The sequence below is a fragment of the Lampetra planeri genome, chromosome 33 (assembly GCF_965212315.1).
Source record: "Lampetra planeri chromosome 33, kcLamPlan1.2.h2, whole genome shotgun sequence".
NCBI lineage: Eukaryota > Metazoa > Chordata > Hyperoartia > Petromyzontiformes > Petromyzontidae > Lampetra > Lampetra planeri.
Window position 1 is genome coordinate 1,265,094 of NC_136139.1, and position 26,613 is coordinate 1,291,706.

Consider the following 26,613-nt stretch of genomic DNA (forward strand, 5'->3'; position numbering starts at 1 on the left):
CATTCATTGTAAAATGTGAACGTTATCCGCTGGGAAACAAAAAAACAGTACGCGCAGGTTCTTAAATCTTTCCTCTCCAGTCGACACCCGCTACTCATCTGGGTGAAGCAAAATCACTGGACTGGATTTGTGGGATTTCATCAGTCGTACTTGACGCCGTCAGGATTGTGAAAATAATAGCGCGATTGACAACACGGCCACACGTCGACTTCATACAGAGAGAGAGAGAGCGTCGGCGTGGTGGGGATAGCGCTGCGGTGGAATGGTCGGCGCGGCAGGTGGACCGACGGTGCCACTTCAATCTAGATTTGAAGCTTTCGTGACTGCAGGAATCCATACTCTTTGGTTCTTTCGGTAAAGTCACGTGGGTAGAAATACAAATAACGACGTTGTATCGGTGCCACCTGATGAAGGCCGCTTGTGTTGCGATCGAAACGTCGTGATTTGTATTTCTAACGACGTGACTTTACCGAAAGAAGCAAGGAGTACGGTGCCACTGCCGTTTAAATCCCCTCCGCGCCTGTGCACCCACCGCTTAGTGTACATGAGTAGGGGCGGCGTGGTGGTGGGGTAAAGTGTCGGTATTGACACATCTTCAACGATGTATGCCCAGGGTGGAAGAGTAGGCCCAATCACTTTTAGAGGGTTTTTGTTTCTTTTTTGCGAGAGCTTCCTCCAGTAGGTGGAGGCCCTTCCACCAGCAGTGGCGTGGGGAAGCACTTGCAGCGCTGCGCCTTTACCCTGCACGCGAATGACATGACCCAAGTTAGGCAGGTTGATGATAAGCATTTTCATTTCATTGTTTTATAATTGACATTTGCAGACGAACTGACTCAAGTATGCTGTTTCAAAGAAGACGTAAATTAAAAAAAAGCCGCTACGTACCCCACTTTTATTTCCGCGCTAAAGCAAAAATCAATTGCTAAACGAAAACGTGCCGTGCACGAATGTTACGGATGAATGTTACGGATGTCTCCCCATGCAGCAGTGTGTCTACAGTACAGATGGGTCACATTCATTGCGGGTGAACAAATAGTTTGGTGACGCTGCGATTGGCAGTGGTTCACAAGCACAACAGCAGCTAAACATGTTCATCAAAGCACTGCCTTCAACTGAAAAAAACATAGACGTTTCGGACAATGGCCCTCCTTCATGGCAGGAAGTTTGCGGTGGAGGGGGGGGCACGTGGGATGCAACGCCCCTGCCAAACTGGGCATGTTTATTAATTTATTTTCAGTAGTTTACAATAAAGATTTTACAAATTTATTATATGCGGCCGCCATTCCGAATGTGAGGGACAAAGTGAACCCATGCCCCCCCCACCCCCCACAAATATAGAAGTCAAATTCCACCTAAAAAAACAATACAGAGTGGGAGACGTTTCGGACAACGGCCCTTCTTCATAGCCCATGTTTAATAGCGTGTGTAGATGAGTGATGCGGAGCGTGGAGTCTACACTACGAACCTGTCGATCCCTTATCAGTGCCGACCTTATTACAGACCAAGACAGACCTTATTGGTCACCGCGTGCCCATTATACATCTCAACGTTCGTCCTACAAAAGTCCCATCACAAGAGAGAAACACAAACAAATAGACAAAAAAATGTTTTGCCCGTATTAAAACGGCTGTACGCGGCATGGACCTGAAAACTCAATTTCCCCGTACGAGAATACGGGGTAAACCGTATGGGTTGACGTGTATGATGGATGAGAATGCGCACTGATGCCTCCATGCGGTGTTCGCACCGCGTGCCTTCGCCAAGCCACGCGCAGCGCTCTCGTCACATCGACAGAGGGCGCTGCGGTTGTACATCTGAAGCGGACACGTTTCGCGATCAAGGACGATTTTGTCGGACAGCCCCTGGATTCACAGCCTTAGTTTGTCACTACAAAGGTTATGCTTTATTTGTTATCCGGTGAGAAGTTCGGATTATGCATTTATTCACTGACGACATTAGATATTCATTGTAGATTGGCTTGGTGCGACAAAGTCTCCATTGCCTAAAATCGTGTATTAGGGCACAGATCAGCTGCAGATTTACCTCTACCAAAATATAAGAATATGTTTTCCCCTTTTTTATGGCAACAAAACAGGTGTTAAGATGTTAAAACACCAAACTGAAACCCTTAACAAGGAATCATGTCTGCATTGTCGTTGAAACAGATTGGTCCACACCCATGAGTTTCAAAGACAATGCATATATTATCAGAGTATGTTTTTTGTTTGGACTGCGTGCAAAATAACCGCTTTTCTCTCGTGCAGCACGCTTGTTAGTGGTGGTGGTTTTTTTGCATTTGTTGATTATTTGTATGCACATCATGGGACCTCCTTTGCCAAAAGGCGTAAAAGGCGTCCCCTGGTCTAACACCGTTTGAGACGAGACCAATCAGTTTCAAAGACAATGCACATATTATCAGAGTATGTTTTTTGTTTGCATTCTGACCACACGTATTGTGGTTAATGCAGACATGATTCCTTGTAAAATGTTTCAGTTTGGTGTTTTAACATCTTAACAGACGCTGTCTTTCCGACAGACCTGTTCTTCACCTGAGGACGGCTGCTTGCGTTGTGGCCGAAACGTCGTGAGAATTGTATTTTATTATGTTTTATTTTTATTATTTTATTTCCCTTCTACGTGACTTTACCGAAAGAACCAAGAAGATCTTAACACCTGTTTTCTTGCCAGAAAAAAGGGGAAAACCTATTCTCAGCAAAATTCCTCTTTGGCATTTTTTTGGGGGCAGCCATTACAATGTATAACTCTTCTCATGCTCGATAATTTTCTTCGACTCAAAGCAGACTATTCTATATATCTTCTTGTCAACTTGGAAGAGTGGGTGATCTTCCGGAGCGACTGGTCACTGCGTACGTGACACTTTTTCAGGGCCACCGGGAGAGATTAATCAAGTGGAGAGACACTTTCAATTGCGGAGTTGTTTCAGGTTTTTCAAACGTTGACTTCATGTCGCTTTATTATGCCCTGGGCTAGGGGTGAAGTAAGCTGCGTAATCGACAATTTCCATTTTGCTGTTTGCATTTATAAAACATTTAGAAGATGTGCACGTGCACAGTGTTCTACGCTGGCACGATTGCACGTGTGTCGTTTCCATTCAATCTGTTGTCAAAATAACACAACTGTCGCACAATTTGCACAATTTATTTCCCATTTGGCAATGACAGACTTTGTCAGCTCAGAGCCTCAGTTGTTTACGTGAAAAACAAGATAGAAGAGTTAGTTTACTGCAGTCACATTAACAAAGGCAGCTGAAGGGAATCCCTCGTCATAATCAGCTATCATCAGTCCACTGCTAGATGAAGGCAAACCCAAATCGCCACCACCTCTCACAGTTCTTGCAAAGAAGCAATTCACCTGGGACCTGGAAACGAGCTTCATCTGTGGATGTCCTCTTGGTTGCGTTCCATTCCCTTGCTGCATAGCAATGAATGCCCCCTTCCTACTGCGAAAAACTTGGCAGGAGCCTCCTGAAAAAGAGTCATGAGACTGAGTGAGGCTTTCCCGAGTAAACAGGCATAACATTTACAATGGAAATAATCATGCTTTCATTGCACTGGTGGAGGGGAGGTAGAGGGGCAAAACTCATGATACCAGCACACTGCTTTGCATCTAAGCACACGTGGCCCAATGGGTGTGCTTATTCACAACTTCCACTGCGATACTCAAATCAGTTTGTGTTCAGGTGCTGGACGGATCGTTGCAATATGTAGCCCAGGTCACAGCAGCTCATGCACAGCTGGTGCCCGGCGGAATTCTCGCGGTCGTATCGCAGGGCCGTGAGAGTCAGCGGCGGCGGTGGCGGCTTGGGGAGAGGCCTTCATCCGGCAGCGGACTGATCGCGGCTAAAGATGACCTGCGGTTGAAAAGCAGTGGACGCGATTCCGCCGTCTTTGCACGCAGGTCCCGTCGTTATCTGCTTTTTTTGCTCGATTCGCCGTAGGGAACTCGCCGCTCAACCTTTAGAAGCGATGTTTGCCGCTGCGTTATGAGCCAGTGGACGCGTCCTTCATTACGGTCACCTCTTCTGAACAGGGCTTAGCGGGGACGAGCATGGGAACGGCACGGGGAAGAGTGGAGGGCGGACGGCACGGCCAACCTTTGCTGCTCCGGCAGACTGCTTGGAGGATGCCTGTGTGTATTTTATTTGTGTGTGTGCGCTCGTGTGCGCGCGCGTGTGTGTGAATGTTTTATGCATGTGTGTATTGCACATTTATATTATTTATATGTGGATATTGTTTACTTGGGATGCTGCTGTGGTGTAATGGTCAGCACACCGGACTTGCAAGCCAGAAGTCGCCCGTTCGATTTGATACACTGGCGCAGGAGGTCAATCGATAGGCAAGTTTCTAAAGTCCCCCCAACTCTGTCCACCCAGCGATATAAATGGGAACACCACAGTTAGTCGATCGCTAAGTCGCATGTGGTGGGGTAACGTGTGGGTATGCCAACCTCTTGGAACACGTGGCCAACATGGCAGAGTAGGCCAATTACCCTTCCGTGGTTCTCTCTCGAGCTCCCTCTATTCGATGCCCTTCCTGTAGCAGTGGCGTGAGCATGCAGTTGCAGTGCTGCACCTTTGCCCTTTACGTATGTATGGTATGTATGTTGAACTTCTTTCGCACCGTACGTAGCCAACCGTGCTAGCCATACTTGGACGTAATCGCGAAGAGTTGTGAAATGCACAGCATGCACGGGGCGTATATTTTGGTTTTATTTATGTGGAAGGTGGCTTAGGGGACCTTTCAGAAGTCATTTGTTTTCATGGAACTGGTTCCTATTGTTGGCACATTTCAGGGCTTCTGTCAATAATACCGTATTATGTAATAATCGTCATCAATTCCCATTATTTTTGGCGTCTAGCCTTGCAACGTTGTGCTGTCGGATAAAAATCAATTTCCAGAGGCTCTAGGTAGTTTTAAAATACAGATAATTTTAAGAAAAAAAGTGCTGAATATCCCACAAAGCGTGGGACAATTACAGAAGCACACTTGGTAAAGCCATTTTCAAACCTTCCGTTGTGGTTTTCAAAAGTTGTTATAAAATAATAGGATCCTTGGTGAGTCGTCAATTTGATGTCGCTTCCCTAGGTTTTTCGCGCTGGCGTTATACGCCTACTGCGTCGTATTGCTTTGCACGACTTTTTGAATCGGTTGGCACGGTTACGTTATCAGGTGATCGTGTGGCCCCGGGGGTTGTAAACCACAGGCGTCCATCGGAGGTGACTCAGCCCTGAGGATCTAATCCTGGTCACCGGCAACTGTGTAACAAAGCCAGTCGAACAATTTTATTTCCTTCTATTGCATTTAGTCGTAGTTCTGAGAGCTTAATGTGTAGCAGTGGGCAGAGAGAGGTGCACACAGCAGATGATTGGAGCTCAAAATTGTTATTTTCTTAGTTTGCTCTGGAACGTGATTGTTAAAGACCCATGTTTTGTCTCTGCACGGTGCTATTCGTTACGGGGATTTCTGAGAATGATTGCTTTTGACAAAATACAAGTTCCTGCATATTAACATGAACACTTTTTTTCGTGATTATTCATCGGCAGTGGTGCATAAACACACGCCAAAATAAAGCTGAACACGTTCATCGACAACACTGCCCTAAAATATTTATAGGCAGCAGCCCTGAATCTATGTGGTATTAAGAGAGCCACTGCCCAAATTTCGCCGAATGTGTTTTCATTTACGGCAATATTATTGACGAACTTATTTTTGCTAATTGTAGTCGTGTTATCACTGTCAATGCGAAACGCGCCAGGAAGATTTGAGGATAATTTAAGCGCAAAGCAATGTTTCCCATTCCATCATTTGTCGAGAAATTCTCGTCCGAAGCGGAGCCTAGCGAGTAACTCTCTCCCATCACCAGGGAGGAAGGGAACAAAGCCAGGATGCCCTGACCGAAAATATCGAAACACATCCTCAAAAGGAAAATCGTCAAAGGGTGCAGCGAAAAACCCAGGCTCCCAAATGCACAAGATCCTTTCGCACCCCAAGGATTCTCTTCCACATCAAGAGAAATCTTACACTCTGTACGAAATCAGTCGTGGCAAGGGTGATAAAGCGTGGATTGGCCTAGACCAGGGGTCGGCAACCTACGGCTCCGGAGCCGCATGCGGCTCTTTACGGGCTGCTTCTTGACGATATGTACGTATGTACAGTATGTACATAGATGCATTGCGGCTCTTGAAATACTGAATTTTGTACCGAATTGGAAAGAAATGGCTCTTCTTGTTATTTTGGTTGCCGACCCCTGGCCTAGACCAAGAGAAATGTTGAGACCAGGTTATGCAGACGTATGAGAGGTGTCGCGGTGGGCAGATGTTAAATACCTCGCCTGGTATACAGGAGGTCATGGGTTCAAAGCCGACCCTGCTGCCTGTATATTTGGAGTTTTTGTGTTTTTCCCCGTGGTCGCGTTGATTTTTTTCTCCGGGTCGTCTTGTTTTTCCCCCTACATTTAGAATCAACGTGTGTTTAGAGTATTTTGGCTGTTGTAAATTTCCACACGGTGATAATCCACTTTCGTTGAGCTATATTTGTGATAGCGAGGTCGCTTCTGAAAAAGAGCTATATAGCTCAGTGGGCCTTAACCGGTAAATATACAAAAATAGTTCATAACTTTTTGTTGTTCATGCCGGTACTGAACCTGGATTTTACAGAAATATGCTTTGGCTGTGCAAGCGACGGAACGGGGCCTTCCCAGCCTTAGCTCAGACATGGACACGCCGGCTCCACGACGCTTGGATAGCAGCATGGTGATGGACTGGAACTTTGACAACGTGTGCAGTTGATATCTTGGCAGTTGTTAAAAGCCTTGCGCTAATCTGTCGTGTTCCATTAGTGGCGGTTGTCCTTCAGCCATCCGTGATAATGTTGAATCAGAGTCACGCTCGCAATAATTATTCGTAATATTGCTGTAAATGAAATGCAAAGCATGTTTTTTTTGCACTTGCATTTTTCCTAAATGTTGCGAGATTTTTTGTTTGTTTGCAAGAGCGTAATCTCAGCTGCAGTAGAACGCCGCTGCTAATGGCAGCCCGCTATCATCTTGTTGTTTTGATGGGATTGATTGCAGAAGGTTGTTTGGAGTTCACGTGTTTGTTTGGATCCCCAGTGCTGAATGACTTATGGTACATGCGTAATGCTCATTGTACCAAACAGCGGGTCACCACACATCTACGAGCATGACTCAGAAAGGCATTAGGCAGCTGTCGTGTTTTTTTTCGAATATCCCTTTCTTGAGACGGTGGTGAACACCTGCGCACTGGAATCAATTAATTTTATTTGAGGGCAGTGAGAGAGAAAAAAACACAGCCACTCTTTCATTTCTTTCCTACATTTATTCAGAGCGACAGTGAATTTACTGGACTCATCGTGCCACTGTCTAGAATTCCAACTCTTGGGGCATCTGCTTGTGGAACGATCAGAAGAGATTGAGTGCAGGACATGGCAGATTGTCTAAAGCAGTGGCTCTTAAGTTGGGGTGTACGCTACACCCCCTGGGAGTGCGAGATGCCCTTTCTGGGGGTGCGAGACATGGGCAGATTTCTTTAGAAGGTAAATCATTAAAAACACAAATTAAACACGGGCACGTAAGTACAACTACGTTGTTTGATTAAAACTTACGTATTTATTAACATTTTTTGTACGATTGAAAAGCAAAGGGTTGCAAGGCTGCAGTGATGGTTAAGAACCACTGCTCTATACCAATGAAGCTTGACCGAGAGCCCCATAATTATCATCCAAGCAGGCTGAACTCGTAAACACGTTTTTTTCTTCACGAACGTCTAACGCTTCTTCGTCAATGTGAGTATATTCGTGATTTTTTTAAACAGTTCTAACGGAGCTTGTTTGCATCTGGACACAATGCTCACGGATGATGCCGGCTTCGTGTACAGAATGGAAGTGCTGCCAGCGTGTCTCCATACCGGGACAACTTGCTGGCGTGAGCAGGCTCAGTAGAAGGATTGGTGGTGGGTGGACGAATGGACCACGGTTGTGTTGGAAAGCCAGGTGTTGTCACGGTTATTGTAGCAAGTAGTTGACGATGGAGACCAGTGGTTCTTAACCTTTACACCCCTTTGGTTCTCAATCGTAAAAAAAAAAAATGTACAATGTTAATACACAGGTTTGATGAAACAAAGTAGTTGTACTTTGATCTAAAGCTTTCGTGACTGCAGGGATTCATATTCTTGGTTCGTCTACGTGACTTTACCGAAAGAACCAAGAATATAAAGTAGTTGTACTTACATGCCCGTGCTTAACTTGTGTTTCGATTATTTGCCTTCTTTAAAAAAGTCTGGCATGTCTCGCACCTCCAAAAATGGCATCTCGCACCCCCAGGGGGTGCAGCGTGCACCCGAGATTAAGAACCACTGGTGGAGACACGTTGTGAAACGGATACCATTGTGAAAAAACCAGTAGGTTGCTGAGTTGAGGAAGGGTGGTGGGAGATTGGTTAACCCTGCGTGGAGTTTTTTTTGCTGTGAAAAGTTAATTGGTTCTAGTTAGGTTAACGAATAAGCAGACAATGTCTCTTTCACATATGTGTCTCTCCGCATAAAAAAACAAGAGCATTTTTTTTTACCACGACCCATAGGCCACACGGCCCTCTGTGAATGCATAATTTCAGCAGCATTGATTCAACGCAAGCAAACTCAGGACCGGCTTCGACGCGGTCAGGCTTGCTTCAATCAACGCTGGTGAACTGTCACATGTTTTATAGACAAGGGCCCCTCTCCCTTTAGGATAAGGATCCTAGTTGGACGCAACATTTCATAATACATCACTGCCGAGGCTCCTCTGGGTAACGGGTCTCGTGAGCGGACGTGAACGTTTTTGTTGGGGAAATTTCTGATGAGGTGAAACATTCTGGGGATTTCAACAAAGGATATGGTGAACATCGTGGAAGTACTGAATCGAATGCGGCCATACGTGTTATACGTGCAATCGGTATACTCCGGAAGAGGAGCTATGTGAAAATTAGAGTTGGGTTGTGAGGGTGCTGACGTACGGTGCGATAGAAGTTCAACATACGTGCATGCATACATACATACATGTGGTACCTCTCTATGAGATCCACGATGGGTCATCTTGTGCTGGCAAGTCGTGAAGGCCTCTCCTCATAGTCCTATGATGTTACACAGTCCTTTTCACTTTTGGCGCATCAGCTGATTATCACTGCTCCAGCCTGCTCTGATGAATTCGCCCATTTATTCCATCCATTTTATATCAATCTGGCTTCAGTAAGTGCCAGTTATAGATATCCTGTCGTCTTACGCGCCCTTCCAACGTTTGCGTGAGTTTGTGCTGCAAGCCTGCTGTACGCGGCCTTCATGTGGCGCGTGTTTATCTTTGGTTAAATATGGCAGCCTCCTTTGTCACACACGGACACACACAACAGTGACGCGACTACAACACGGGTGACAAAACACAATGCAATTGCGCTGTGCAAGTGCAATTAACTGGAGCCTGATTGATAGCGTGCAAAACAACCGCTTTTCTCTTGTGCAGCACGCTTGTTAGTGGTGATTTTTTTGCATTTGTTGATGATTTGTATGTACATCATGGGACCTCCTTTGCCAAAAGGCATAAAAGGCGTCCTCTGGTCTAACACCGTTTGAGACGAGGCTTAAAAGAAAGCTGTCTCTGGTGTGGACCAATCAGTTTCAAAGACAATGCATATATTATCAGGGTATGTTTTTTGTTTGCATTTTGACCACAAGTATTGTGGTTAATGCAGACATGATTCCTTGTAAAAGGTTTCAATTTGGTGTTTTAACATCTCAACACCTGTTTTGTTGCCAGATAAAAGAGGAAAAACCTTTTCTCACTATTTGTATGTACGTTGAACTTCTTTCGCACCGTACGTAGCCAATCGTGCTAATCAGAGGTGCCAGGGCAAGGGCAACAGACTGAACACTAAAAGCAGTTCTAAGAATTTAGTTTTAAATCTCGATTTAAAAGTGCATAGCTACAGTAGCTTACATTTTTACTTCTCGTAAGCGGGCAACTGTCCGCTCGAGGGAGAGGTACTCAGTCTGGTCCATGAATATGTCCTCTAATTTTTATATATTTTTTATATATGTCTCGATGTTATAGGTAGGACTGCCTTCGTTTAATTCATACTGTGAAGTGTTGCGATGCCCTCTTTAGCGGGGGCGAGTTTTTACTCAAAGAATAAATTGAATGAATTCATGAATTAGCAGCTTCCTAATATCGGGAGGAAGAGTGTTCCAAATGGCCGCAGAAGAACATCTGCTTTGTCCATGATGCTAACGGAAAGACAACGTAGCGTGCGTTATCCTTGCCACGTATGACAAGTGGTACTGCTTGTGTGCTGGGATTTTTGAAGCATGAATAATGTCATGAGCAATCATGTAATCGTGGTACACGTATGCTGCAGTGTGTTTATAAAACAGTGATGTGTTCCAGATCTTCGGATTTAAAATCCCAAAAGCGGACCTAGAACTGACGTGATGTCACGTTCGTGGTGTAATTTCCATGCTTTCAAAGAAATGTAAAACAAATCAACGAAATTGTTTTACAAATAGAACTTTGTTTAAAAAAAATGTAAGTCAATGATTAATGTTTGACATTATTAACCGATTGCATGAACAATTTAAGTTATTACAATAAAACAAATTTAATTACGAAGAGTACTCCGACGTGAAATAAAATCAGAAACCGAGTGTAACATTACTACACACTATTCTTTCGGTAAAGTCACGTGTATAGAAAAAATTAAAGTAAATAAAATAAAAACTACGTTTCGAGCGATCGTCATCAGGAGGAAAAGATTACACCACAGCCCCATGCTTGGCTCTGGTGTGTCGTCCCTTCATACGAGGGAGAGCGAGCAGGGCTGCCACAGGATATGTACATCACTGCATTTTCTTGTCTCCCCCACACAGACCTCTACGTCTAGTGTCATGATTGTTAGCACGCGCATGCCACCAGTGTTAATTTAGTCATCGTTTTGTTATTTTAGTTTACTCAGGAGCCTTCGTCTGGCCGATGACAACTTGTAGCATTTTAGTCAAGTCTCAGTCTGTGAAGTTCATTGAGTCATTCTCTTACACTGTAGTCTCGTCGGCAGAAGCCGCCAAACGTTGAAGTCATTGTTTAATTGTTCAATGTGAGTGCGAGGAGCAATGTCCCCTCACTCCCCCCCCTCAATATGATGAGCTGAGCTAATGGGTGGACTCAATGTTTGTGTACAAGCACAGCAGACACGGCGCTGTCCCGTCAACATCTTTGCTGCTTTCGATTTAAAGCTTTCGTGACTACAGGGATTCATCTTCTTGGTTCTTTCGGTAAAGTCACGTAGAAGGGAAATAATAAAAATAAAACGTAATGAAATACAATTCTCACGACGTTTCGGCCACAACGCAAGCAGCCGTCCTCAGGTGAAGAACAGGGCTGTCGGAAAGAGCTGCCTTCAGACGCTGTCTTCTCGACAGCCCTGTTCTTCACCTGAGGACGGCTGCTTGCGTTGTGGCCGAAACGTCGTGAGAATTGTATTTCATTATGTTTTATTTTCATTATTTCCCTTCTACGTGACTTTACCGACAGAACCAAGAAGATCGTTGGTGCTTCTCGGTGCCACTTGAGTCTCTAACTGAAGGATCACAGTCTGCGTCTTCATTCAAGCGAGTTACTCTCTCGTCATCACAGCCGCTCACGCCATCGGTCGCCCTCCTGCCCGATCGTCATTTTTGACCACGTCGACCGAAATGGAGTCTCAAACAACCCCACTTGGTGAATATTAGCCTCACGAATGTCATCTGCAACGTCTATAGTCTTGCCTCGACCTGTACAGAGCCTGTCGTCACACGGGTCACCTGCTGACACGTCATTACGCGTGACGTCACGTGTGCTGCCCACCATCGGCGAAGCGTGTCGCTGTGTGACGTCATTCGTCGCGCTCCGCCTCCAACGCGTCGCCACCACCACACTCGCCCCTGGGGTTTGGGGCTTCGTGGCTTCGTATCCCCCCCCCCCAATCCATTACGCGCGTGTGTATGTATCAGAGGTGGGACAAAGTCATTGTTATGCAAGTCCAAGTCGAGTCGCAAGTCATCAAATTCATGACTCGAGTCTGACTCGAGTCCAAGTCACATGACTCGAGTCCACATCTCATAGGTGGGACAAAGTCATTGTTATGCAAGTCCAAGTCGAGTCGCAAGTCATCAAATTCATGACTCGAGTCTGACTCGAGTCCAAGTCACATGACTCGAGTCCACATCTCATAGGTGGGACAAAGTCATTGTTATGCAAGTCCAAGTCGAGTCGCAAGTCATCAAATTCATGACTCGAGTCTGACTCGAGTCCAAGTCACATGACTCGAGTCCACACCTCTGGTATGTATGTTGGACTTCTTTCGCACCATACGTAGCCGACCGTGCTATTTGGAATTGTGCTGCCAACGTCAAATCGCGAGACAAAGCATCCACTTGGACGCAGTGGCGGCTCCTGCAAAATCTCTCAGGGGGGTCAAATGTCTGGATGATTTATAAGGATAAGGTCCACCCATGCAAAGGATAAATTAACAGTTTAAGCATGTAAAGGCAACTTCACTTCTTTAATATTAATGAAAAATAAAGTGACTCTTACAATACATCTTGTTTGTTTCTATACTCACTATTAATACAATCCACTCAAGTTTATTTTATTAAAGATTCCACTAGGTGGCAACAGATAATATTGTTGGATGCAACGTGCTTACGTATGATGACGTAAGCACGTTAGTGCGAGCCCTCCCAGAAGCCATACAGAATGCATTGCAGCGCCCCCCGTTCGAAAAAAAACATCTTTGAATGTAAGTCTACGGGGCCACTCGGGGCGATTCTCAGCCGGAGTGAAATCGCCCAAAAAGAGGCGGTACTCCACAGAACGTGACATGACGCTGATTGGACTATATCCAGAGGCACAGTGATGGCTAGCGTGACTCTGTGGTTGAATGACATTGGTGGTGCGTCGCCCAATCGCCCTAATGAAGAAACCGCCCCTGCTTGGACGTCTCGCGGAGCGGTGCGGGCCACGTGCGAGTGAGATATTTTTTTTGCGAAAACACGACTTGTGGGTAAGGAAGAGAAGCAGCGTCAGAGAAGATGAAGAAGACGCCAACACGGCTTGCCCATCCTGTCGAGTGTGCACAGTAGACGTGCAACATCCAAGGTGTGCCCTGACAAAAAAGACCCCCGTATAGCCTTAGCAGACTGTAGGGGCAAGTGCTGTTAGCGAATGGCATCGATGAAGGCCGAAACGGTACACGAGGGGGTGGGTTTCAGCAGGGAAAAAAGTATTTGATCCCCTGCTGATTTTGTACGTTTGCCCACTGACAAAGAAATGATCAGTCTATAATTTTAATGGTAGGTTTATTTGAACAGTGAGAGACAGAATAACAACAACAAAATTCAGAAAAACGCATGTCAAAAATGTTATAAATTGATTTGCATTTTAATGAGGGAAATAAGTATTTGACCCCCTCTCAATCAGAAAGATTTCTGGCTCCCAGGTGTCTTTTATACAGGTAAAAAAGAGGGGGGAAGCTGCTGATGCAGGCTGCTTTTAAGGGTTAGAGATGAGCGTAGCCCAGAGTCATAAATGAAGTGGGGGGGGGGGGGCGCTAGTGATGTTAAAGTGAGAAATTTGCATGTCAATGTAAGCTCGCAGCGCGCCGTCACATCGAGGACTGCATGTAAACGTAGGATCGGAGAAATTTGCATGTCAATGTACCATGTAAATGTGATTGGCACGTCTTTGGACAAGTCAAGAAAAAGACTGGCACAGTACTGCTTATAATCAATTCTACTGTAAATGTGATTTACAGAGTCTAATGCAGCAGATGTGGTGCTGTATTGGCCAGCACCACGCCCGACCGCCTTTGTCTCCACACCGTGCCAGGTACAAATTTGAGGCTGAGTTGACCTAGGGGAGGCCCGGGACCGGTTCAGATGATCGTCACTGATGTTGGCCGTGAGCGGAAATCGAACCCGGGTCGCCGGGTTCATAGCGCAGCGCGCTAACCGCTACACTACTGCACACACACACACAGACACACACAGACACACACACACAGACACACACACACAGACACACACAGACAGACACACAGACACACACACACAGACACACACAGACAGACACACACAGACAGACACACACAGACAGACACACAGACACACACAGACACACACAGACACACACACAGACACACACACCATCCGCTCTTAGGGCTGCCCTCTCGTCTGCAGGCACATGGAAACCATCGCAATGGCCCTCTCAGCAATCAGCCGCCCTCCACGTTGCCAAGGTCCCACCCAGCGCAGCCGTTTACGCCCGATCGTGTCCGCAACGCTTGACCCTGCCTGCCATGCCCTCCTTCAGATCTCCGGATTGTTTTTCTTGCCTTGCCCCCAACATTCCAAGCGTCCATCTCTCTCACACCTTGAGCTCGAATGTTGGAGAGCGCTGGCGAGTGATGGGGATTGCTGGTGAGCACTGGGTGAGCTTTGGTTGCGCGCTGCCAAGTCGTGGTCATTCACACAAAAAACAGCTTGTAATCATCAGCCATGGTCGATCTACTGCTGGGTGAAGGCCACCCCAAGCTGCCATCATCTCTCATGATCTTTTGATTTAAAAGGGCGCCACGGTGGCGAGATGTTAGCTACCTCGTCTGGTGTACAGGAGGTTGTGTGTTCGATTCGGACCATGACGCCTGCTGTTGTATATTTTAAGTTTGCATGTTCTCTCCGGTTTTTTTCCCTCCACACGTGCATTTAGAAGATTTGGCAGCTATAAATTTCCACGTGATAAGCCACTTCGCTGAGCAATCATTTGTGGCCAGGTCGCTTCTGAAAAAGAGCTGTATATCTCTGGGCCTCACCCGGTAAAATTTACATTGTTTATAGTTTGAGTTTAATGACCTACCTGGCACCTGCACACGAGCTGATTGCAGCGCTCCGTTTCTGGGGTTGACGTAATCTCACTTGCATCTCTGATTTCATTCTCAATGATGACACCAGGGGAGGTGTGGGTATAAGCAATGTTAGCAATCACTGAGTAAGAGCAGGAAGCCTGCATGATTTGATTTATGCGATGAGATGTGATAGGCACTTTAATTTTCTGTGGCATTTATTTGCCTAATAAATGTAAATCCGTGTCTTCTTACAATGTGCTGACTTTATCCGAAGAATCAAACCTCGCTTGTAATCCCATGCTCTCTATTCCCGCCGTATTATTATTGATACACATGTGTTGTGTGCGTTTCATTGCAATACATCTGCATAGCGTTTGGTTTAAATGAAAAGAAAACCAATTCCTGTTATTTGGACAAATTCCGCCATTTTCTCCAGGCATTGTTTTCTAAGCTGCTAGAAAGCAATAGTTTTGCATATGCAGTACTGTATATTGCTTTGCATTTTTGCTTCAACAGAGTATGAACTCTCTTGACTCTGTACGCATGCTAATGTGAGTAAGGAGTGGACCAGGCAAACTGATTGGACAGTTTCAAAGACTATGCATATATTATCAGTGTTTTTTGTTTGCATTCTGACCACAAGTATTGTGGTAAATGCAAACATGATTCCTTGTAAAAGGTTTCAGTCTGGTGTTTTAACATCTTCAATAGCACCTGTTTTGTTGCGAGAAAAAAGGGGAAAACCTATCATCTTTTGGTACTGGCAAAGGAGGTCCCATGATGAGGAAGAGTGGGGTTGTATGGTTTCCGTTCTCAATAAGCACCCACCTACCCCCCACGTGTAAATGACACAGCCTAATAAAGTCGATGCCCTTTCAGGAGACCTGACTTCAGCACAGGGTCAACAACATTTTCAAATGACTGAAACATCTTCTATATCCATCTATTGACCTTACACATACAATAACTACGAAAATGTTTTTTTTTAATGAATTGTATATTCTGTACATGGTTGTTAAATAAGCATACAGGTCCCCCCCCCTTCACCCCCGATGACCACACTTCACCCAGAATGCACCCGATCTCGTCAGATCGGGGCGCCGAGGTGGCTAGGAGATGTTATCTCCCTCGCCTGCTTTACAGGAGGTCGTGGGTTCTATCCCGACTCAGACGCTGCATGTTGACAGTTCGTGTCACCCCCCCCACCCCGCGGTCGCGTGGATTGTTATTCCCTTCACATTAAGACACATGCTTTTAAAGTTTTTGGCTACTTTGGATGTCCACGTGATAAGCCACTTCGTTGAGCTATCATTGTGGCCAGGGCCCTTATAGCTCAGTGGGCATTACCTGGTAAAAACTTTTTTTTTAAGTCTACATGTGTGTACATGTACAGTATGAATATTCTGCGGTGTAAACCAACAGAAACAAATTAACCAAATACAGGTAAGTGCATTGTGTGTGTGCCGGTGGGTGTATGCAATTGTCTGCTCTGCGGTAGCCTCCGTCATGCTTGTCAGAGCTCGTAGGCTTGAATTCAAAACCTCAAACTGGTTTGGAGAGTTCCCACACTGGAAGAGTGTCCAATAACTACACTGTATATGGACCGTGTACAATAAGCTTAGCTCGCTGTTGCACGCTCCGGGCAGATTTCATCTGACAGGCGGCAAGACTTTTGTCAATTAACCACCAGAAGCAAGGCGCCCCACTCCATATGAAATCTGTGGTGGGGGTGTTTTGACCATACTTCACCACGCTGGTCAGTGCGGGTTGGTGAACGGTGAGGGGAGACATCTTAGATCGATCGGTTCAGATACAGCGCACCGCCAATGTTAGCCATGGCTGGGAATCAAACTCGGGGGGCGAGGTTGATAGGGCAGTGCCCTAACCGCAGTGACTAATAATTAATGAATCACTAGAACATGTACATGGCTGTACTTTTAACACAAGTACGCATTGCACATGTTTAATGTTACAGTATTTCCACAATGCTAGCTTGAGTTGGAGCCTACAATACGCGCTACGTGAAAAGGGATCTGGTGCATTGGTTTATGGGAAATGCACCGCCGACTGATTTAGCATGAAGCTTCACTCAAGTCAGTGGTGAAGTAGTGAAGGTTTTGTTTTTGGTGGTGTTACCAGCTCTACCCGCAAGTCCTGTATCTGGTGGGAACTGCCTTCTGCCAGGACATGAATTTAACGCAAAACTGCTTGGCCATGCTCATATCTCTCTTACTTTTCCAGCAAGGCTCACGTACGATTTATGTGCGGCTTTCCCAAACATATGTGGGGGTGTTTGCAAACGCCAATTGTAAATCACTCCCTTCGCAAGGGATGCTTTTTTTACATTCGTAAATTTATTTGCAAATTCATGCAAATAATGGACGCGGTCAAACACCAACGTGCATTTACGTTTACGGCTGTGAACATTTTATCAATACATTCATGGCATGCTTATGGGAGCATGGTGCATGTACATTCATGTATATGCTGTGATGTCTCATCAGGAATCTCAGCAGTAGAGTTAGATCAGAAGGTTGTGAGTTCAAATCGGGGATGGGGGTTGGCTCAGCCCATCATCCCTCTGGGGTTTGTTATATTGAGTATGACTTTGTGCGGAAGTCAAAAGTGGTTGTCTTATGGATAGACTCTCCCCTGTCGTATGAACGTGGAATTTCCACCCCTGTAAGCAGGTGAGTGCCACGTCAGTGCGGTGGTGAGCAGAAAATCACTTTGACTTTTTGTGTTCACTGTATAAGGAGTAGCTTCATGGTGAATTTGCAAAACTTTGCATTCGTTTTTTGTTACAACCGTAGACCATGCAAGCAATAGTAACATTCTCAACAGAACTAGAAATATCATCATCATCATCACCATGGTGATTTGACTACCGGTTGAAGGCCCCTCCAGAAAGTCACAATCTCTCACGATCCTGCTGGGAACTATTCCACCGAACATCTGCACATGTGCCGATGACATCGATTCACCTCCTTCATAAACACCCTTTCAAGCTGCGACTGATGTCATCGTCCGCGATGACAGGAGGGGTAGAGGTGTAGGTGTCAAGCGATGTTATGACGCACTGGGTAAGAACGAGGATGCCCGTTTCGAGTTGGCCTGTTGCTATTGGCAAATGTACGGACTTTATCTGAAAAGAATCACGTAATAAATCCAGCTGTATATATGGAATACATTGTAGAGGTTTAAAATGTTTGGTCATATGTCAGAACTTGAATATACTGTCGTTTATTATAATTTCGTAATACATTCCACATGAAAGCCTTCCCAGTACACATGGATTGTTGGGTTAACAGTTCCAACTAGATGCCAACGTTGGGCCAATGTTGACATTTTTACACGGTTACGGTAATTTTAGGGGAAAAAATTACAGAGAATGGAATACTGCTCAGAAATGAACATGGAAGAAACATTTCTGAATATAGCAGCAAAAAAAATCACTTTTTGATTTGTAACTTTCCTGCAGACAACTATAATAAAAGGCCTTCGCGTAATCAGTCGGAATGTCAGTCTGCTATCCAGTCATTGTGAAAATATGGAGCTGTGGAAGCACTTGGCAGCTGTGTCAGGATAATTAGAATTTTAAAAACATTGCACATTGTGTCTCTTTGTATACTGTGGGAACAGTGCGCACGCTTACAATAGGCCTGGAACGATTCGATGAATCGTCATGAATGTTGGTTGTGATTACCTGTCAAGAATCGATCCCTTTGCGAACATCGTGGTGGATTGTAGCACCTCTAGCGGCTTCCAGGGTCACGTGAGCCGATTGCCGATGAAACGCGAACCGCAAGTTATTAAATCCCGCGCGGACACAATTGGACGTCTGCATTGTGAGCGCAAGAGTCGATTTTAATCAATGCATCGAGCGAGGCAACGTCCCACCGATAATTTACAACATACGGTGATATTCGTCTGTGCACGTGCGAAGAATGTACTTTACAATTTCAGCACAAGAGATGGAATATTTTTTTATACTTACAGTAGATCTCTTTGGGTAATAAATGTGTCAACGAGAAAGTTTTGCATTGATTTACCCAACCGTTTTTGGGGAAAAATAAAACTGGTTGCAAAATATTTACAATAGTGCATTATGTAAGTTAGTGCTTTCCGTGGAATATTCAGAGGCCGTTGCCACGTAAATTGTCATGCGTCGTCGCCCATTCAATGTGTGTGAAAGCGGCGCCGTTACAATGACATTGACTGAAAAAAGTTCTGCGTCATTCCAAAGGTCTGCAAAATTGTTGCAAAGATGTCAAGCTGGACATTTATGCAATGTTCGTGATTGTATTATTTTTTTACACTGTGTGGGTGTGAGCGTTTTCAAACGTTAGATTTTTAGAGCTCTGTCCATGCAGTTTTCCACGAATGTAATGGCACATTACCCGTGATTTATACATCACACAAACATGTGTGGAGTGCTGCCTAGTGTGGTGTGAAAGCAATATTAAGACATTATTTAGTGATAATCGCCGTACGATACTGCCTTACTCCCAAGAGCAGGGACATTAAGCCACATTGACTGTTGAGTCTTCTGCATGGATTTTCATAAAATGTATTTCGAGAAGAACGTGTGTGTTTTTACCCTTAATTTAAATGCATGGATGTGTAAAATACTGTCCAGGGTGTCCATAAAGATATCAGCTGTTATTATATTCAGAGTTTGGGCAAGGTTAATGATGTGCTTTTGATTTGGCGGTCTATACTCCCTACAACACATCTCAAACATATAATAAGGCACCCACAGCGGCAGCTGTCCCTGTGTGGCACAGGTTGACTCGGCACTTGGCCTGCAAATGGACATTAGCCTGCCGGTAGGGGGCGATGATTGCCGCTGCGTATAATAAAAAATTAGTAATTTGCTAATAATTTTCGAATTTGGCCGACTTGGAATCTGATGCCGGCACACGACGGCCCACTCTTGCGAATGACGCCGGGGCATCTTTAACGTGTGCTGTGAAGCAGGCGTTGCCTATCAACACTGTGGTTATTACACCACTGTGGCAATAACCAGGGCGGCCACTGGATTCGAACCGTGAACGTCTGCAGTAAGCGGCGAACGCGCTACCGTTGTGCCGCGTCATTGCCCGTACGGTGCGAAAAAGTTCAACATGCATACGGAACATACGTACAGATACAAGTACAGCACGCACGTTAGTCTCGTCCCTCGAACCTCCACGTCTCCCGCGGTGTTGGCGACACGCTTCCGCGCGGACGTTTGGGAGGCTCCCAGGGACGATCGCCTCGAATGGTTCTCTTCTGCGCTGTTGCTGGGATCAACAATTGGAGCGTCTAAGCCAGGGGTCGGCAACTTGCGTGCGGTTCCAGAGCCGTCCGCGGCTCCTTCAAAGGACTGCTTCGTGACGTTGTGCATCGCGGCTTTTTGAAATATAGATTTTTTTTTGTTTGTTTTACCGAATTCGAGAAAAAATGGCACTTCTTGTTATTTTGGTTGCTCAACCCCTGGTACAAGGAATGCGTTGCCAATATTTCAACCGTGCAGTTCAAGCTGCCGCCTAGTTAATCTTATTTCAATAAATGATGGTACCTTTATAGAGCACTGTGTGTTTATTAGCCTGAGTAATTTGGCTGGGATTCTTTTACACAAGGTTCAGTACATGATGCATTTTTTTAAATGGGAGAACACCCCATTTGTAGGATTTCCACTTTAAGTAAATCATTGTCATTCCATTAAATGGGCTCTAAGTGCATTGAGACTCTTCATCTTATCGGCATTGCAACACTTGAGACTATTGTTACCGAAGTCCGTGTATTGTTATGAACAGGGAACTGTGGCTGTTCTTGAAGTTTGAGATCGGTGCGAGGACAGTAGCATGCAATGGCATACTCTTGCAAATTACATCAGCATCCTAACGTCACCATTTGTCTTGACAAATCCAAACGTAAGTCATGGATTTGCTGCTTTATGCAAACAGCTTCAGTGACTGGTGAGCTAACCTCCAAGTAATCTGAGTATTCATTTGCATTTTGTAAACACCTGCCTGGCTGACAGCTGGAATAAATGTCAGGAACCCGAGTTGTAGCATTTCATCTTCAGTGGAGAGTGTGCAGTTCGGGTGAGACAAAGCCTCTTAACACAAGCAAGAGTCATATCTAAGAGTTGATGGGAATTTTTACCCGCACAATGTATTCCTCCATCTCAGACATGGGACATTTTAAAGACCTGTTTCATGAAATCCAATTCCGGGGGACTCAACCGGTTTGTACGGATCACTTTGTACATTTGGGTGGTCGAAAGTGAGTAAGCCCGTGGCGCTCGAACGTGTCATCGCGCTGTTCTGTCTGGCTCGTTGAAATCAGACGCAGTAGGAATGCACGAATGCAGGATGCAATGCAGTCCAGCTCCAGTGACCCGGCACGACATGCCGCAGAATACACACGCGGCCATCCACCCCTCTGACAACAGTTCAAAGGTTACGTTTGTAATTCTTCAATGTTTTACTGATTTAGAAATGCAAATAAATAATGTCAGTTTTAAGTGCGCAATTTTACAGAGACTAAATGCGTGCCGGGGCTGTGTTGTGCAAGTATGCGTCAAGTCAATGCAGTGAGATGTGAACACCGTCAATCGAGGGATTTGCTTAAATTATCCAAACTGCAGATTGCTACTTAACATCAAGGGCAGTGGTGTTTTCCCGTCGCGTCGCAAACGGCAACGCAGTCGGCTCCAAAGATACCCCAGCATCGCATAGTCCTCGCTTCTACAAATCCCGCCTCGCCCGTCTAAACCTTGCTGTTGGAGGTGGCCTCGTGCTCCTGGCTCGACACCTCGGCGCCGGAGTACGACCCGCGGCGCAAGAGGCGGCGCACGGCCCTGCGGAATTCGTACGAGCTGAAGTAGAAGACGAACGGATCGAGGCAGGCGCTGAGGCTGCTGAAGGCGAGCGTGAGCCGGTAGACCCCGTACAGGCCGCTGCTCCCGCGTATCCAGTTGAGCAGCGCGTGCGCCAGCAGCACGCAGTTGCACGGCGCGAAGCACGTGACGAACATGAGCAGCACCACGGCGGACAGCCGCATGGCTCGGCGACGAAAGTTGCCGACCTTGGCGCCGCCGCCGCCGCCGCCGCCCGCGGCGCCGCCGCCACCGCCGCCGCCTTTGGCGAGCTCGCGGATGACGGACACGTAGCAGAAGACGGTGACGCAGAAGGGCAGCAGGAAGATGACGAGGAAGAAGACGACGCAGTAGACTTGGAAGAAGGTGACGACGGCGTCGCTCTTGGGGAAGACGTCGTAGCAGGTGGTGACGCCCAGCTCGGGCACGCGCCGCGTCAGGTCCACGGCGTGCAGGGGCGCCGTGGCGAGCACCATCAGGGCCCACGTGGCGGCGCAGGCGCCGGCGGCGAAGCGGCCGCTCCTGAGCCTGTGGAAGCCGTGCGGGTGCAGGACGGCCAGGTAGCGGTCGACGCTGATGCACGCCAGGAAGTAGATGGAGCAGTGCGTGTTGAGGTAGAGCAGCGCGGTGACCGCGTGGCACAGGAAGCGGCCGAAGGGCCAGTGGTTGCCGCCGTAGTGGTAGGCGATCTGCAGCGGGAGGAAGACGACGAAGGCGAGGTCGACGGCCGCCAGGTTGAGGATGTAGATGCTCGTGGGGGACGGGCGGCGTCCCGCGGCGTTGGCGGCGGCGTCTGCGGCGCGACCCGCCCCGGGCTTGAAGGAGCGCGTGCCGCGCATCAGCAGGGCGGCCACGCTGGAGGGCAGCGTGACGGCGAAGACCAGCACGTAGATGGTGGGCAGCGCGACGGTGGTCAGGCGTCCCGTGAGCAGCGCCCGCGTGAAGTTGTCGAGCTTGCTGATGTTGAGCGAGCCGCCGCTGCTGTTGCCGTCCATCGTGGTGCTGAAATGAAATAAGGTTGGCACGGGTATAGATTCCAGCGAAAACGAATGCATTGCACTCTCTCGTTGGTGTTGTCACTTTTTTATTTATTTTTACCAGGTAAGGCCCACTGAGCTATGCAGCTCTTTTTCAGAAGGGGCCATGGCCACAGACGAAAGCTCAACAAAGTGGCTCATTATCACGTGGGAATTTACATCAGTCAAATACTCGAAACGAACGTTGATTCTAAATGTGGAGGGAAAAACCGGAGGACCTGGAGAAAAATCCACACGACCACGGGGAGAACACGCAAACTCCAAATATACAGGCATCAGGGTCGGGATCTAACTCACAACCTCCTGTATACCAGGTGAGGTAGTTAACATCTCGCCACAGTGGCGCAGTGATCTTCCCTTCGCTTTACTTCATCGTTCTTGTTCACTGCTGACGTTTCGAACTCTTTGATTCCATCTCAAAATGATAAGAATCCCCATTTGCTTGGAAGAAAATATGTTGGCCAAGAGCTTACCTATCTCTTATGGCTATATTATTTAAATTGACAATAATTGTGGTTTAATAGCCTTGCTTTCACCGCCAGCATTCAATCTGGTAGTTAGATCACACCGCCCTGTGTCGTGTGTGTTTGTAGATGCTAGGAAGGTATTGCATGTATTTTGTTTTATCACGACACTATCCAGGCTATGCCACAATTGTGCACGTGTGCTCTGTTATCCCCTGCACAGAAGAGCAGTCTCCACCTCATTCAATCACAAGCGGGTTGTGTTTACCCTGACTATATAATTAATAATCGATGTGAGACACGATGTGTGTCTCTAGCTCGTAACCGTACTCGACTCACTCGTGTTGCTCCTAACCGATAACAAGAGTATGCCAACGTTTTCAGCATGTCGTTATTTTACGTCGGAACACCAATTTCAATCGCAGAATGGACAGGATTTGCTATTGTGGGTAACTCATGAAAGATTCAGAGAGGCTGCATTTGCACACATTAAAGACATACATTATTCATGGTGCTCTTTTTGCAAGCGCGCTTTGCTTAGATATATTGCCAAGTGTAAAAGTATAATTTTTCTCCTTGTGCTAAAGAACGCCATTATCTGTGTTCTTGCGTCAATCGTGTGGCGTTTAAGTTGTTTATCATCTTTCCCGTTCGACAGTAGAATCACTGTTGTAGTGCGGAAGATCCCGACGGTGATGTTCTTCACAATCATATTCACGCCTTGGCTGTCCCCAGCGCAATTTTCGCAAAGCAACTTCTTAATGTCGCCGTGTGAAAATGAAGAAGTTGGCTCGTGATACATTCACGCAAATGTAATGTACGACAAAGTTCGTTAAAAAAAACTGGAGGTATCTGTCGGAGGGTAACCCAGAGGAACACACAACACAATATGTGTCATTGGGACAGTTACAGAAGGGGGAATGAGATCAAAATGAGGTGAAAGAAATCGGTTTGGAATGCTGTTGGGAAACTCAACTCATTAATGAAAAGCCATTCACCCTTTTTTCTAAATCAAAATATATATTTTAATTGTTGCTTACGATCTGTTCTGACATATGTATCAAAAACATTGTCATTAGAATGTCGGTATGTATGTTGAACTTCTTTCGCAACTGTGTGTAGCCGACCGTGACATTTTAGTGTTTTAGGGGCGATGTATTAATACGTGTAAATTATGAAAATGTAAGCAATTGTATTTCTACAATTAGGTTGTGGATAATTTTTGTAATGTTATTCAAATTTGCCAAAATTTGAAGAATGACCCACAAATTACTGAATTGGGACTATACACAGCAGCAGTCATCATCATCATCATCTCCAACTATGACAACTCGGCAAGACCCTCCTGAAAAAGAGTCGTGGGACTCGGTGAGGCCTTCCGAGGGTAAACAGGCAGCATAATAATCATAACAAATATACACATAAATGTGAACACCATATAAAATATGACAGTTACACCAAGCTCAAAGAGGTGACTGAAGGACAAAGAAAAATCGCTTCAAATATTAGGAAATTATTTTAAACGAGGTTAGATTTTTTGTGTGAACATCGAAATAAAATGACACGCAAAGCACAGACACTGCGCCGGCTTTTGGTTGGCTAATTGGTGAGGGCGGATATGCGGCGGTCAGATATGGAGACGTTGAACTGTGTCTAGAAGAAAACCGGATGCATAACGCAGGGATAACAGTGAAAGGGCCACGCAGGTTCATTCACAGCAACCGCTTGCGATAATTGCCATCTTACAGTCGGGTGAGATGCCAACCATCTCCTCTCAACTGCCGGATTACAGGCGGGTGCCAATGTGGCCGACCGAGGCGATGCGTAATGAACGACATTATTTTTTTTATTTTACTTTTATTAATTTTAATTTTTTACCTACGTGACTTTACCGAAAAAAAACCTAAGAAAATGAACGACAGCTGAATTCTCGCGGAGTCAGTTGCACCGTAGCGAACGATTATACCAAGAGAGTCGGCTTGCTCGCACTCGCGTGCTACGTGTTAAAACTAAAAGTGAACTTGGAAAAGAAAGTTTCAACAAAAATGTTGCACGTGGATTGCAATAAGCATCTCGCTCGTTTTGTCGCTTTCCAAACAGCCACGGTTAAGGTGAATAAGAACACGGATAACGCACCTTTTCGGTCTTTTTGAAGTTTTCGAAGATTCAAGTTCCCACGCAAAGAAATAAGCAGAACATTAATGGAGTGTAAAATACTTGATCGTGGCGGTTGGTTTTGTGTGTGTGTGTCTGTGTGTGTCTAACGCGAAAAAGTGCCAAACTCCCCGTAGTCGTTTCGCGCGAGGACGCAACCGAGCCCTGAACGTGTCCTCTCTTGCCGGCCGTGGCCGCGTGCCCAATGAAGTCAAACTCCTCACCCGAGCGCCGCTGCCCTTTGCTGCAGCGGTGACGCGACGCTTCTCCTCCTTCTGGGGCGAGTCTCGGTGCGTGCCTCTTTTTGATGTGGACAGGGCGGGTGGGAAGGGAGGCGCAGCAGTTGGCGATGCGGCAGGGGACTTCGCTGGAGAAGCTTTTTGCGGTCCCACGGCTGTCTTGCCGCCGGGGGTGGGGGCCTTTTTAAACGTGCGCCGATGTTGCGAGCGAGCTGGCCGTGGGTGAGATCGCAAAAATGATCTCGTGATACGTTTTGGAAATACCCTGCGAGAGGCACCGTCCCGCACACCGCAACAAATGATTCACCGTTTTTTCTAGACAGACTCGGCTTCAAAAGTTGACGCGTGCTTTGTGTGTTGCCGTGACTGTCTAGTTCCTTATTGTTTCTTACAGTGCTCGCGCGTGCGCTTGTTTTTCCTCTTTTGTTTTTAGAAAATGAGGTTTGAAAAAAAATGATTTGGCAACGGCGCTGTGGCGTTGAAAGGAAGACGATACGATAGGTGGATAGTTATTGTGGTTGTGGTGGCGCTTCATCATCGGGAGGCCAGTGAGGTTCCGAGTGTGGATGACGGGAGTTGGAGACACTCTACGCCATGGGGGCCAGTTTTCACGTTGTCACATCAATAGTCGCGTGATAGTAGCTATTGGATAGAATAGACAAACACTTGAATAATGAACAGGCATAACTTGATTGACTCAAGTGATGTGAATGCGTTGGGTTGTTTTTGTTGTTGAGTTTGCTTTGTGCGCCGCCGTCAAACGCTGTAACAGCGGCAACAAATAATAATAATCTAACGTTTTATTTGCATTTAAATAGAGGACTGCATGGCGGCGATGATGTTGTACAGTAGGTAATGTTATTTGTGTAATCGCTTGGTGGTATTGTCATTATTTATTTACCGTAGTGTTG

At 46.2% G+C, this 26,613-nt stretch overlaps 2 protein-coding genes across 5 annotated transcripts in view; one reads left to right on the plus strand and one right to left on the minus strand.

Moving 5' to 3' along the window:
* DTD1 (D-aminoacyl-tRNA deacylase 1) overlaps positions 1 to 26,613 on the plus strand; it is an 89,310-nt gene that overhangs the window by 45,220 nt on the left and 17,477 nt on the right. Inside the window, exon 5 of one of the 4 annotated variants that reach the window (XM_078609933.1) lies at positions 11,592 to 12,636. The exons of 2 other annotated variants lie outside the window; for them this stretch is intronic. In XM_078609933.1, the coding sequence (XP_078466059.1) occupies positions 11,592 to 11,738 (147 nt within the window). In that variant the 3' untranslated portion in view covers positions 11,739 to 12,636. Of the gene's footprint in view, positions 1 to 11,591; positions 12,637 to 13,851; positions 13,969 to 26,613 lie in introns of those variants that run through there. One more of the 4 variants, XM_078609936.1, reaches the window with a different exon arrangement.
* On the minus strand, positions 18,693 to 23,601 carry LOC144729581 (S-geranylgeranyl-glutathione receptor P2RY8-like). The gene has a single exon (XM_078609931.1). It carries the CDS (start codon positions 22,861 to 22,863, stop codon positions 21,700 to 21,702), a length of 1,164 nt encoding a protein of 387 aa, XP_078466057.1. The 5' UTR covers positions 22,864 to 23,601; the 3' UTR covers positions 18,693 to 21,699.

Bases quoted from the DNA above. Each gene is read 5' to 3' on its own strand.
- LOC144729581 (XM_078609931.1), bottom strand. From the start codon at position 22,863: ATGCATTCGTTTTCGCTGGAATCTATACCCGTGCCAACCTTATTTCAT.